The sequence below is a fragment of the Pollicipes pollicipes genome, unplaced genomic scaffold, assembly GCF_011947565.3.
Source record: "Pollicipes pollicipes isolate AB1234 unplaced genomic scaffold, Ppol_2.1 Scaffold_4881;HRSCAF=5763_pilon_pilon_pilon, whole genome shotgun sequence".
Classification (NCBI taxonomy): Eukaryota; Metazoa; Arthropoda; class Thecostraca; order Pollicipedomorpha; family Pollicipedidae; genus Pollicipes; species Pollicipes pollicipes.
The window spans coordinates 35,423,550-35,437,850 of NW_023596576.1; the positions used below are offsets into that span (position 1 = coordinate 35,423,550).

General features: G+C 50.1%; 1 protein-coding gene across 2 annotated transcripts in view; it reads right to left on the reverse strand.

The window, feature by feature from the left end:
* Window positions 1-238: 238 nt before the first annotated feature.
* LOC119101588 (acetylcholine receptor subunit beta-like 2) overlaps window positions 239-14,301 on the reverse strand; it is a 48,783-nt gene continuing 34,720 nt past the window's right edge. Inside the window, exons 8-12 of one of the 2 annotated variants that reach the window (XM_037224936.1) lie at window positions 8,630-8,800; window positions 7,148-7,230; window positions 6,437-6,549; window positions 5,341-5,574; window positions 975-1,086 (exon numbers count right to left, since the gene is read on the reverse strand). In XM_037224936.1, the coding sequence (XP_037080831.1) occupies window positions 5,371-5,574; window positions 6,437-6,549; window positions 7,148-7,230; window positions 8,630-8,800 (571 nt within the window). In that variant the 3' untranslated portion in view covers window positions 975-1,086; window positions 5,341-5,370. Of the gene's footprint in view, window positions 1,087-5,340; window positions 5,575-6,436; window positions 6,550-7,147; window positions 7,231-8,629; window positions 8,801-14,301 lie in introns of both variants that reach the window. The other variant, XM_037224937.1, reaches the window with a different exon arrangement.

Consider the following 14,301-nt stretch of genomic DNA (forward strand, 5'->3'; position numbering starts at 1 on the left):
TCTTTCCAGAGACATCCAAAGCACATAACAAATAACCACCGGTGACTCGCGAATCAGTCCGAATGTACTTAAACGGAGTGTCCGAATGCATGCTTGGAAACTATTCAACGACTTTAATAAAATAGTGTTACTATGAGTATATATTGAGCAAATATTCAATCGAGACGTTCAAATTTGACAGCTCGCACAAGCGTCATGATGCAGGCATCGATCCATGGGCGTCATTGTTGTCAAAAGCATTGTTATGTGATCGTATTATTCATGCTGCCGTGCATTCCTCGAGTAGCCACCACACGAATGGCTGGCTGGCGTCAACCTGCGTGCGTTTCGAGGTGTTCTTTAAGTTTGGCTTTCAGACGCCGTCAGGCATTGCTGACGTCACAAAACACTTCCGTGACGTCATCAAGTGACGACGTAATGCGGAACATTTTTGCAATTCGCCTTTGAAATTTTGCTATTTAGGCAAGTTTTTGAACCATGAAAGCATACCAATAGTTATAATTAAAATTTTCCATCATATCTGACGCTTGCCTCAATTTCTTCACTGTGGAACATTCCTTTTAAGATTATTGTCCCATCTAGCGTTGAGTACACAGTCTGAGCCTGATGTATTGTCTAAAGCCAACGTCCTGCCCATGCCTGCCCAAATACACAACAGTTAACACTGATCAGCAGACATTGGGTGGAACTGAGAACAGCCCGTCACACGAAGCCCACTCATACAGTTCAACGCCACACTTGACGTGGTAGAGTTCGCTTGCACGTTTGCGCGGCCGACGCGTCGAGAATACTCGCCGGCCGGAAACGAAGCACAGTGAAGCCGGCGACTGGGGGAGGTGCCGGTGAGGGCGACCGATGCCGGGCTAGATGGCGCAGCGCCGCTGGCGCCGGCGTTCAGCCCCGGTATCTGGGGTCACTCGTCGGCACCTTGATGTTGGAGAACTGGGTGTCGATCGACTCGCGCGTGTCGTACAGTGACGGCGCCTGAAAGATGATGGCCACCGCGCCGAGCACGCAGGCCAACGTGAACAGCCACAGGAAGAGCCGGTCCAGCACCATCGCCACGTACTTCCAGTCCTGGATGATCTGGAACAGCGACGGCGGCAGCTGACGCGGCGTGGGGCACGGCGCGCAGCAGACGCGGTGCACCACCGACACCAACGACACCACCGACACCAACAACACCACCGATACCAACGACACCGATCCGCAGCGGCGCGGCACACCTGACACACGCTCCATGTCGCCTGCAAACGCATTCGGTGATGCCACGGGCTTAAACAGATTGCACAGACTCGGGAATCCCCATATAACGCTACACTAATGACCAGCATTGGAGTGTTATGACACCTCTAGGCATGGGTCCACCACTCCAGGGATTACCGATATCATTGAAGCGACGCAGCGTCTTGCAAAACGCCATCGGGGCGGGGGCGTGGAATCCATACCGTGATGTCTGGCGTGGGTCACTGGTCTCGCCCTGTTGCCCCTAATGGACTCAATCGCGGAGAAAACAAGATTTGTTAGCTGGAACAGATACTTAGGCGGATGCCACTGCGATGACATTGCTCTGATTCGCATTGCACTGTGTTGGAATGGGATCGTCATATTTACATCAATTAGAAGGCATTTTATCTCCGTTAGTGGCCAATTTATGCAAGTTTCGTGTGGTTAGGAACGTAGAGATGAATGATCGATTTATAACAATTTGTTAGCGCGTATCGGGATCATCCCCTCGCTCGGCCGCGCCAGTTTCACGAGCGGGGGAGAATTGAATCACGACTCTCGTGGCGCCCAGCGGTCGCAATCTCCAGCGAACGACCCCCGGCACGCAAAGCCGCTCTGAACGGCCGACCGAGGCTCGCTGTGCGGGCTCGCGGCGGCGATAACGGCGCGCAGTCGGCGCCTCCGCCGAGCGCCGCCCGATCGGCTCGGAGCCGGCTCCGCTAGCCGTGGCCGCCCCCCCCCCCCTCCCTCATCGAGATCGGTTAACGACCGAGCCCTCCCTTATCGGTTGGCGGCCGAAACCCCTTTCTCGCAACGCGCCGCCCACACCCATCGGTTAGAGGCATCTGGTGAGCAGCTGAACAAAACAGTATACGGACAGGCTGTGAGCAGACTGCGCTCGGTGGCCACGGCGGCACGGCAGCCACGCAGGCGGCATGCAGAGCCAGACGCGTGCACCGCACCCCCGGCGACACGCTGGCAGAGGCGCACAAACAGCGCCGGCCGCCAGAGCTCGGCTGCCCGACAAGGAGCATGGCAGAGCGGTGCCAAGTTCGAGGCTGAAACAGCCGCAAGCGGAGATGCAGGAGTTGAGACAGGGGCGCCGGAAAGAGTCGGCGTGTTCAGCAGACAAATGCGTGCATAGAAGGGGGTTCGGTTGGTGTGGTGGCTCGTGCGGGGTGGGGGTCGTCCGGCGCCTACCTGGGAGTCAATAGCGTGATGAGAGCCGTGGAAATAGGAACTGCAAATAATGCAGATAGGAAGTTAAGTTTCAACCTACATCGAGAGAAGTTGAGACGCAAGTGGCAACACCATTCAACGTAACAAAACATAAACATATGAACATAAACTGTGCGCTGGGAACACAGCCAACCTAATAACCGCTGAGAAACAAAATAACTGCAAGCTGGGTGAGTGAGATCTGGACAACTTCGGAAAAATGTGTGCAAGTTAACAGACGAGAGCGGGGTGTTTAGACCTGCGACTCTGGATGCCAATCACCGTAGGTGGGTAGGGCAGGGAGAGTCCGCATGGGTGCAAAGCCGTCACCACACGAGCACCAGCAGGCTTAGCCCTCTTCGAACAGCCACGGGCGCGGGCAGAACACGAGCGTCGTCCGCGGCGGCGGGCGGCGCAGCCAGCCACGAGAAAACCAAAGGAAACGCTGTCGCTGCTCACCAGACCGTGTGTATTAGTGCGGGGCGGCTGGAGGCACTTACTGGCACTGTTGCTGGCTGCGGTCCTGTTGTATGGACATTCACAACGCTCTTTGGTAGTGACGTTAGCGCTTACCAAACGCTAACAGCACTGGCATTAAAGCTCGGTCGGCGATAATGGCATCACTGGAGAGATTGATGAGTGTTTCAAGAACGTTGTCAACATCGACCGATCAGTCGTCGCCGCACGCAGGCGTTCACGCATGTAACTAGTCATCTCACCCGAGCTGCGATCCCTCCTTCGCTGACTGTTGCAGAAGAATATGCCAAGTAACCAGGTAACCAAGTAAATAACCAAAACCGAGACATCAGCCACTCACCGCATTTGTAACCACTACGCCGTCCGGTGAGTGGCGAATCATTTGATCACAGTGACTCGAACCGACGGATGGACCTTTCAGTTCTACCACTGATCTGAGCTTCTGATAGTCAAATATTCATACATCTACTTGGCAGATTGGGCAGGACTCGAAGGCGTACCGGTATTGCATGAAAACGGTCCGGCTCATCACTTACTGGGAGTAGAAATTGAATTAACCCGATAAGCTTAAGTCTTTGTCAGGACAGCTTCCAAATTTAAAGCGGTAGAAAGCGGCTTTATGCAACAACCATATCTTACTTCCTACATCAATAAATTAATTACATTACACATCAAAGTACTTATGTTCACGCTGGCTGTTCTGGCCACACTATTTTTTATTACGTCTGACCACGATTGGCCCCACCTTAAAATGAGTGCATTTTGCATGTAATACGATATATATCAAGTATTTGCAGCAAAACATTTCAGGTTGTGGCCTCACATAGATTCCAAATCGTCAATGTCAGAATTAGTTTCGTATTTTTTTCACCGCTGGCTCTTACTCTCTGACATATCCCGACTTGAAGGCATTGCGATGCTCAGTGGGTGACCGAAATGTTCATTCCTATTGACCTTAGTTTCTCCCATGCCTTGCACATTTGAAAAAATATCCTGAACACTCGCTTTAGGTTTGTATTAATATGTTGTTTTCAAGGTTCGTTTTGCCTGAAGACCAAAACATAAAAAAATGTTTGGCTAAAGGGAGTGTTTCTCATTTGTATGGGGTTTTGTAGTCTATAGCCATCGTGAATATCGTACGGTACGGTTCACAGTCCTGCCTTCCTTTAGACTAAAATCCCCTAGTTTCTTAACTACACGCCCGCTTAGCTAAGAAGATGTGCAAACTATTGCAGACTATTTCGTGGAGACCTTTTCATTTTCACCCAGGCATCCATGTCATTCATAACGTTATTCAAATCCTGCCATTCCATTAGCCGTGCGGCGAACAAGACCAAGAAAAATATAACTGTCTTATCGTTTATGTGTGGTGTGCGTGAACACGTTTTCAGATGTAACGATCGTCAATTGGCTCTCGATCAATGTTGTGCAAGGTGCGACGACGCAACCAAAAAAATGACGCATTGAGGAGCATATTCACTCAACAGGGAAACCGTGCTGTTTACAGCAGTCTTTCCCACTTACTCCACTCAATCACTCCACTTTTTCACAGCCTGCCAGTAGTTATAAGTGAGCTTATTTCATCGCATACAATGTTTCTATAGTGGTGCAGTGCTTGTGCAACGTAAGGCATGGCAAGTATTAAAAGGCAGTAAAGATGATCTTCTTTCAATGATTTATGTGATATCCGTTAAGCAAGTTGCATTCTTAATGAGTTTTTGGTCACGGATCTTGCTCACAGAATTGAAAAGCTCGACTTCTTGTTAAATCAAAGTTAAAGTGAATATGTATTTGAAGTTTTCGTTTCTGTGAGCAAGGTCCGTGATCGGAAATATGTCAAAACGCAGCTTACTTAATGAGTATCGCGTATATAATAATTTAGAGAAGCCATCTTCATTTACTTTCCATATCCGATGCTTGATTAGATATCTTCAAATGCGGAACGTTCCCTTTAAAAAAGAGATATAGCTTAACGCAATAATGAAAGCAAACGCTTATAGTAGATGCTGAAACTTGCTTAACTTCCAAATTCCCAAGTAGTGAGGACTTCTGGCGAAGCATGAGGTGTACATGGCGTTTCGAGTGCTGGCGCTTCTGTTAGAACGTGCAGCCTGCTTCAAACGGTTCGTCCGTCACCCAGAATTTCACCCAGTCACAAACTCACCGCAGAAGGGCTCCACACGTCCTCCATTGCTTCAGAACCATCACGCCGAACGACGTGCACCCGAACCCTGAAGCACGCGAACCAGCCTGACGGAGGACCTCCTGCAAGTGCCCCCATCCGCCCCGAAAAGTGCCATTTTACGGACCATTTAACTGCCTCAAGCCCGGCGCCACGTCCATGCGATACTGAGCATGCGCAGTAGCTGTTTCGCCCACGGCAGCGGCGCACCACACGACAGGCAGGCAGTCACCTACCAATGGACGCGTGTCGGCCGGTTTAACGCTTTACATGCCCACCTCCTCGGGCTCGCCCGGGGACGGCGAATAGATGCCGATGGTACTTTCGTCGAGGTCTATGGGGCGACTATAGTCGTACAGGGAGGGCGCCCGCAGGAAAATGAGCGCCGTGCCGGCGACGTTGGAAGTGAGGAAGAGGAGCAGGAAGAGGCGGTCGAGTACGAGCGCCGCGTACTTCCATTCCTCGCGAGCCTGAAATCACGCAGTCACCTTACGGTCCGTCCTGCAGCGGCAGACACAGAGACAGCGCACGGAGCGGGCTGGGGCGGCTGGAGAAGTCACACAACGGTCCGGGGCTGGGGCAGTTGGATGGCCCAAACAGCAGGCCGGGGCTGGTGCACCTCGAGGAGTCACACAGCGGGCTGGGGCTGGGCAGCTGGAGCCACACAGCGGCCTGGGTTGGAGCAGCTCGAGGAGCCACACACAACAGCGGATCTGGGCGGTACCGGCGGCACCAGCTGACGTGTGTTTACGTTTATCATGCAGACCGAAAATCTGATTAGAGCAAAGCAGGATGGGGATCTGCCGCTGGGTAATCAAACATGTTTGAGAGGGCCGTGACAAAAAAGGTCAGCCAGTAACAAGGTCACCGAGTAAGAGACCTCGTGATCATTCGCTACTTACCGCGCTATTTTTAACATCTAACTAGATGTTTAAGACTGCTCAAAGTTCAGAGAATGCACATGTGCTAAGAGCTGCTTCAAAAAGTGCCGATGAAAATAATAAAACGTGACGTCATTGCATGGATGGAAAGATAGGTATGCTTGGCAATGCCCTCATTGAGGTAATCTAGATGTAGAAGCAGTTTAATGTGGTACCTTGTTTATTTGTCTGTTTGAAAGAGGATAGGGAACCAGACCACACTTAAAACATTCCTTCATGACTTATCTCTCCACCCATTGCAATGTGATGGAATTAATTCAATAAACCAGAGGGAAAAGTGAAATGTGCATTAACTTGTGACTTTTTCCTGCTTTGCAACAGGTGCAACTGACTACGAAACATCCAGAAAACACACACTGAATGGCGAAGGCTGTGTTCGGTACTGAGCTACCTCGTTGGTTTTGTCTTCCTCCTTAATGTGCCGGGCTATGAACTGTACACCCTCCAGCGCGCGCTGTACCTCCGGAGAGTACTGTGGTTCCTCGCTGCTGCAGCCGAATATATCTGCCAAGCACACAGCCCCCCGTGACGGCTGCATCACCCCCCTGACACGCCCACATCCCCCTGGCACGTCCCGAGAACGGCTCAGTTATTCATGCCTGACACAGAACCTACAGTTATGCAGCAGCGTCACTGAAGTGTGAAGCTGACACGTCGCACACGTCAGGACTTCTGTCCGTAAATAAATACTGAGAGCTGAAAGAACAGCGAGCAAGGTCATCTGCAAGGCTGAAGCGCATAAATAACTCAGCATGACATGTGCTTCAGCATTATATGCGCATCATATCATGTGCTTCTGCACGTGACGCCACACGGCGCTTGACCATTTGATGTGGCCGTCGCCTACCGAGGAGGCTGTTATTAAGATCACTATCTTGGAGTTTCCGATTCCGTCTCAGGGTGGCCACCACCGCGGCACACGGACCGGCGGGCCGACCCACGCTGGCCCGCGACACCGCGGGATTACGACACGCTGGCTAACGACATCACACGACACGCTGGGTAACGACACCACGGGCCGGCCCAGGTCGGCCGGTGCGGGGCGGCGGCGACATGCCGTACCGCGTGCTCGCCAACAGCCGAGCTATGCCTGGCGTCAGACCTGAGCTTTGGGCACCGCAGCCGCCGTTGATCTTGAAGGCCGATGGCGTGGAGTCGTCGGCGTACGGGTCCCGGAACGTGTCGCTGCAACAGACGGACGCCCGGTGGATGTGAGGAAGCAGTGGGCGTCGACCTCTCGCGGCACCGCCCTGGGCGCACGCTCGAACAGCGAGGCGCCCGCTGGGGGTGCGGAAGCCGCGGGCGTCGACCTTTCGTGGCCTCGCCCAGAAAGCACATCTGAAGAGCGAGGGGCGGTGACGGGTCGTCCGCGGCTCTCTCGGATCGGCGCGACGCTGCGATGTACTGCTCTCGGGGAGGGATGCATTCTCCATTTTAGACGGCCCCTATCATCCTGTCGCTTTCCTTAAGTCTTTTCTCTTTTTCCCAGCGTCCAGCACTTCCACGGCAGTCCATAGTCCGTTTATTTCTTTCATAAAAGGCGCCACCACCCCTTAAGCACCCGGCTCCCTTCGCCGTGCATCTATGCGCCTCCTCGGCAGTCACTGCTCTCCCCCTTCATTACAACAGCAGAACCGTCTGACCCATTGCAACATCCACAATGCGCCCCTAGTCAGCTACCTTTCCCGTCGTCCCCCCCCCCCCTCCCCCGCCTCTCCGCCTGTCCGTCCCGGCGCCGCCGCCCACCCTCGCTCCCATCCGCGCCGACTGGTGCGCGGAGCGGATCCATCAGAGCGCCGGGGGCGGTGTCGACGCCGACGGCTCGTCGTCAGGTCGCACCTGCTTCCAGTCCGCACGGCGGCGGCACGTGGCCGGGCACGGGACCACCGCCCGGTCTATACCGGCCGTGGTGAGGGTGTCAGTGAGAAATGAGAGTAGAGAGAGAGAGAGAGAGAGAGAGAGAGAGAGAGAGAGGAGAGAGAGAGAGATACCGCGCGAACACGGGTGTGTTACATGCGGTGATAATGCTGATGGATGTCAGTATGTGAATTAGTTGACCGACGTCGAATGCAGACCAAATTATCGACGCCTTGAGAACACTCGGTAAACACCGATGTGAAACGACACAGTGTACGTATACAGGCTGCATTCAGCTGCGTCCCGTCGGGAGCGGATAATGGTCTAAGCGGCTTACGAAACGGCTCCCAAACCAGAAATTACTTGAGCTGGCCGTCGGTCATAGGCCCAGCAGCGGAGGTAAGCGCCATTATATCGCGCTACTGCGTGACCATACGTACTCCCACTACCCAACCCATATAGCCCGGCACAATGACGACCCTAATGGGCCGCCCTGACGGGGAGTAGTCATGAAAACAGTCTGATGAGGCAACAGCCCTCCGGTCCGCATCAGGTACAGGTACGCGATTATCTTCCAACGGACGACACCCGACGCGCCGCCGGCACATCTGGGGTGAAGGAAGCGCAGTCCCGACGGCGCTCCGCACTGCGACGTGCCTTCCCGGAGGCGGCAGAATGCGCGCCACTGCGCGGTGTGCACGCCGTGCGCGTGCAGTGACGGCCTCACCCGGACATGTACTCGGCGCCGGCCGTGCACACGTGGTCGTGCAGGTGCGTCTTGGGGTCGAAGCTCTGGCGGCGCGGGCCGTACAGCGGCCGCCGCATCAGCAGAAGCCGCGGCATCAGGTACAGGAAGATGCGCCGCACCCACGGCGCCATCTTGTGCGTGGCTGGCGACCTGGCCATTGGATGACACGGAAGTTTACATGCACGTCAGCATGAAAAGGTTCTTTGCAGCAACAGCATCATGGTCTTGTCCGAGTTATGTCCACGCAAAACACTTGGGCCGGACATTTTTTCATTGCCTGTGTTTTGACGTAGTTTGAGATACATGCTTTACCGGCACCCGCATCGTTCACATATGGGTACAAAGAGGTAATATTAAAACCTGTCTTGGAAGAAGATGTTCCAGTTCTTAGTAAATCAGCCTCACCAAGCATAGTGAGGGTTCAGGTCAGGAAGTACGACACTTATATGGAAACAAAGCATCAGCCTGAAACAACCGCGGAGCGGCCTGTGCACGGAAGTTCGGTGATGTCGGGTAGCAGGCAATACCAAACATCCCAGTTTTTTGGTAGCCAGTTGACTCTGGGTTCTGGGTTTGTGACTATAAATTTCGTGTCACAAATATTTTCATTCCCTCCTCTTCTACCTTAATACTGAGCGTCCAAACTTTGCTGCAGTGCAGCTTTTTCACCACTCTGGTACCTGTTTGTCGCGCTGGTGATGATCTGCTGTCATGCTCATGATCTTTCATAGTATTTGGACGTAATTGTTTCCGTATTGCTTTTTCAATCAGTTTGACTATGTCATGCTTACTTTTGTCTTTTTAACAATCTTCGGCTCACTGCTTTGGTTACTCCAGCTGACTATCGAATCGGATGCAGCTATTCTAAGTGTCAAACCCTTATCTCGCTGTGCGCCACCTGTCAGGTGGCGCACCGTGTGGAGTGCATGACACTATCCTTCTGGATACCCCGTAGCCCAGTCATTCTAAGTGTCAAACCATTACATCGCTGCACGCTGATAGTCAGGTACAAGCGAAGCGTGCATGACACTATCCCTCTGGACACGCTCTAGCCTAGTCATCCAGTGCCAGCAAAGTTCATGGAGATGGTCATAATAAAGCCTCACATCAATGAAGTAAAACAGCGCACTAAATCCGAGCCCACATTACGCTGTCAGCGTGTCGTCACAGTTCTTCACTTCTTTCCCTCTTTGTAGCTGCAGAGTACAGCCCTTAGCCGCGACAACTGACGACGACAGAATCTGCTGAGGACCGTAATCAGCTTTTACTGACTAGAGATACAATCTGGAGTTGTTTTACTTCCACATCGCTGACCTGCGGGCTTAGAACTGTCACCTCCACTGATATGCCTGACGTCAGTGCAAATGAATGCTCGTGATTGCCACAGCGGGTGCTGAAGGCCATTTACCGAGAGGCGCGTTGGTTTAAGTTGGGACCTGCGCGTATGTGTGTGCGTGCACTGTACGCGTGTGATATGTCTGTTTTCCACAGCCAAACTTCCCATTGTAAAGACTTACTGCGCTTAACGCCGCTGTGCTACGGGAGAAATCAGCCATTGGTAGCCGTGGTATATAACGTTTCATCATGTTTGCGTGATAATTACTTCATATGTTTGAATCTTTGTGTTATATAAAGATTGTTCCAAGCTTTCGTAGCACTTAATGCACAGGCATTTTTACGACGATTATGCCGCAAACATTGAATATCGTAGACGTTGTTAACGCATAACAAATCAAAATCATTACTTTCAGAGTAATGTGCAGAGCCTTCTGCAGGGACGTCCACTTCAAACTTAAATGCCGAGTTATTCAGAGGAATTTATTGAAAGCTGCTATTACCGGCCGAATTGGAAGTGCCTGATCTAAGTGAAGAGTGCAACACAGGTGGCACACTCCCTTCAACGTGTCCGATGTTGCCCAGTGTTCTCCACTTTCCTGTCCAGTATAGTATTGGTCAAGTCGAGTTCCGCCACCATAGTTCCGTATTCCGGGCAGCGTGCCGAGTTTTAGACTCGCACTAACAGCCGGAACGGAAGAGAGGGAGGAGTCGGTGATGGCTGTAGAAAATAAACTGACTCTTCATCAAGTGTAAAACACGACGTATGCATTTAAATGACATCTTACTTCGATGTCCGTTACGCATCGCTTTGGTGTGAACCGCCCAATACCCTCTCGTATAAAAACGTAGACACGTTACGCCACTTTTGGCCTGGCTTTGCCAGACCGACGCCTCTCAGAAGACGAAGTCGAAGTCTCCTAGCTATTCAGAAGTTCAAAATTATTTCTCCAAACCCACGGAGAACAGCTGTTGTGCCTCTGTAAACAACAGCGTGGCTGTTTGCTGGGCAGGTTTCGAGCTTATGCCACATACGTCTCCTTATCCTGTTTCGCACCAACTAGAAAAGTGCACGGGCGTATCTCGATGTAAGGCACCGCAAGGGTCTGTTTTTGACGCTGCCAGTGGCTGTTTTTATGGTTTAAGAGGCGTGGGCAACCGTTGATGTAAGTGGCAATAATAATGACGGAAAGGGGAGAATAAATGTCACCGATTTGAGACGAATCGCTCCATAGGCTATCCACACGCCACTTTAGTTGTCAGCTGCGTCGCTTAAATGAAGCGCCACAATGGCAACGCATCGTGACTGGTCATTCAAGCTAAACTGAATTATTGCTCCAGCAGCGGAAGTTTGCTCTGTCATAAAATACGTCGATATGTAACTGAAGAAATATTCATATGGTCTTTTATTTTGCATACTGGCCGGAGGGTAACGCAGACGTGCTACAAGCAAGAACCTTTATCACATTTCAGACACACAAAACGGAACCATTGAACGATGTGTTCTCTCCAATTACCAGTCAACGCGTGCGACTCAGAACATGACAACAGCTTTAGCAGAGCTGCTCGATGGTCTCTTGTATGTCTGAAAAGCGCAGTGTGACCTATTTCATCGATGGCACCATCTTAACAGTCTCATGGGGGGTTGCCGGGCTAAATATTCAATGTCAAAAGGTGGAATGAAAAAAAAATTGAAAGGCGATGATGAAAAGCAAAATGTTGACGTAAAAACATCAAGGTGAATGCATGTTAAATGGAAATCGACATTCTGGAGAAATTTTGACTGGGAAAATATTGATTGGACTTTGCATCAATATAGAACATGATCAAATCATCAAATACTGCTCGGCTAAATATCGACGAGTACAGATATAGGACGGACAAACGAATGGCAAAATCCGTATGAGATATATAGCATCTTCAAATATACATATATATATATATATATATATATATATATATATATATATATATATATATATATACATATATACACATGTGTGTGTGTGTGTGTGTGTGTGTGTGTGTGTGTGTGTGTGTGTGTGTGTGTGTGTGTGTGTGTGTGTGTGTGTGTGTGTGTGTGTGTGTGTGTGTGTGTGTGTGTGTGTGTGTGTGTGTGTGTGTGTGTGTGTGTGTGTGTGTGTGTGTGTGTGTGTGTGTGTGTGTGTGTGTGTGTTTAGAAAGGTTCGACAAGGACAAACATCGAGGAGGAAGTGACTGTTAACTATAAGACCAACAATAAGAGGACGAAAAGCAAGCAACGATTTAATAAATGGTTGAAATGACCAACGTTAAGGTTTGCACACATTGCTATTGCAACTCATTGCTTAATAAATATTCCAAAATGTATCACAGATGTGAGGTTGTCAGTTTAACCCGCACTCGGCCGCGAGGGGGGAAGTTGACTTTCCCCACGGTTTTCGAGCACAGCTCAAAACAAACGCTCGCAACAACACCAAATTTGCAGCTTTTTCAGTTCATTTGATATATTTTGTGCGATGAGAAGTTTCGATTTACTATAGTCGGTAAGCTAAGTCAGATCAAAGAGGTTGACCTCCCAAAATTTTGACCGCGCATAACCTGTTGTGGGCCATTTGCCTTTCTATGGTTTGGCCCAAACTTGCTACATGTAGTGATAGATGAGCGTAACGCCTACAGTTTGTTTGTTTCAGATTTTTGTCTAAACCGGCGAGGTCAGTGACCTGGGTTTAGGCCAACTTTGGCTATATTACATAAATAATGCAAATTTGTACTTATTTTTGTTTGATTTTGATGTTTTTATGTAAGGAAGATAGCACTAACTCACGTGCACAAACATTGTATGTATGCATAACCATTATATGACCACAGAGGGCATGAGCTCCGCCCAGGCTATGACCTATTTCTATGCGTGCTTTCTACAAAGCACATGCTGAGCTCAAAATAGGCGGTGTGGTTAGGCCATTTTGGGCCAAGAATTCCAATATTCAACTGAAAGCATGTTGTGGTATCATTATAATGCATACTGAGGTCGCAGTAGGCTCTGTTTCCAGTAAAGGAGAGGAGAGGAAGTCAACTTCCCCCGGCAGCGCGCGGTTGTCCCAGAACTGCGGCCTGGCGCAGATGAACTTGGTTGTGCAGTGTTAAGTTAGTTTGGGCTAGGACACAAATATATTATATTATATTTGTGAAGCTACGCACGGTGAAGTCATGGGCGGTCCTGACGCTGAATAGGAGGAGCACGGTTCCAGAAACTGTGTAAACGAGAGAAAAAATATAAATGTCCAAAGAAAGACAAGGTCTTGCTTTTCAATGTCTTGGAAGACATAGCTCCGTGGCATCCTGAATCTATGAGCAGGCTAGGATGAGGTGCCGTTAGCGAACTTGAATCTGTAACCGATATGTTATAGCGAGCTTGATTTGAATTCTACGTTTCGATATTTTACGTCAGTTGTCAAGCGCTTTTGCGAGGAATATTATGCATATAAATAAGGAAGTACTGCTAGCTTTATTCATCGTAGAAAAGCCAGGAGAAAATGAAGATAGATGGTATTTCGACTACGTGCCTTTATGGCTTGCCTTTATGTCATGCCTACACGTCTTGTTTTAATATTTTGACGCTCCATTTAACGCTCCATTGGTAGGTAATGTTTCGCTTCACCATTGCTAATCCCCGCGGGTTCATCAACTGCGAGTATCATCAACGTAAATATATCCTTTCCAGGAATGATTCCATCAATATTTTACCATCCGACATGTATTTCTCACCAATTCTGACCTTTGTCACGCTTTGTTTTATCAGTGCTTTCCTATTCAATCGTTTCTCATTTACGTATTAGACTTTTGACATTCTGTGCTTCGATATTTCAAGTACCAGTATCTTTCTACGATATTTTGTATTCGATATTGGGTTACACATCTTGCCAAAGCGGCCATCTCTGGAGACTTCCCCACGAACTCTTCATGCGTCTCAGACCTAATGACAATCATAGCAGGCTGAAAAGCGTTGGCGCCTCGGCGGCTTCGGTTTTATTCTAGCCCTAGCCGATCCAAGATACATCTCGAGTAGCCCTCCAACCAACCATTTGCTTGGTCTTCCGCTTAATTGGAACATTACGAGCATCTTTGGCATCTACAATGTTGACAGGGGGTTGCCAAGTCTCGACTCCCTGTCCCTTCCCCTTTCCTGGAGGATTGTGATGTCCGCAGACGAAGGCCCAAGTGCGGAACGCTGCTGCCAAAGGGTGTAATGCGGAAAACCATACGCCCCGAACTCTTATGACCAGTGGGCACGATCACAGTGTGCTGGTAATATTTAGTACGTGTCACGGCGTTTC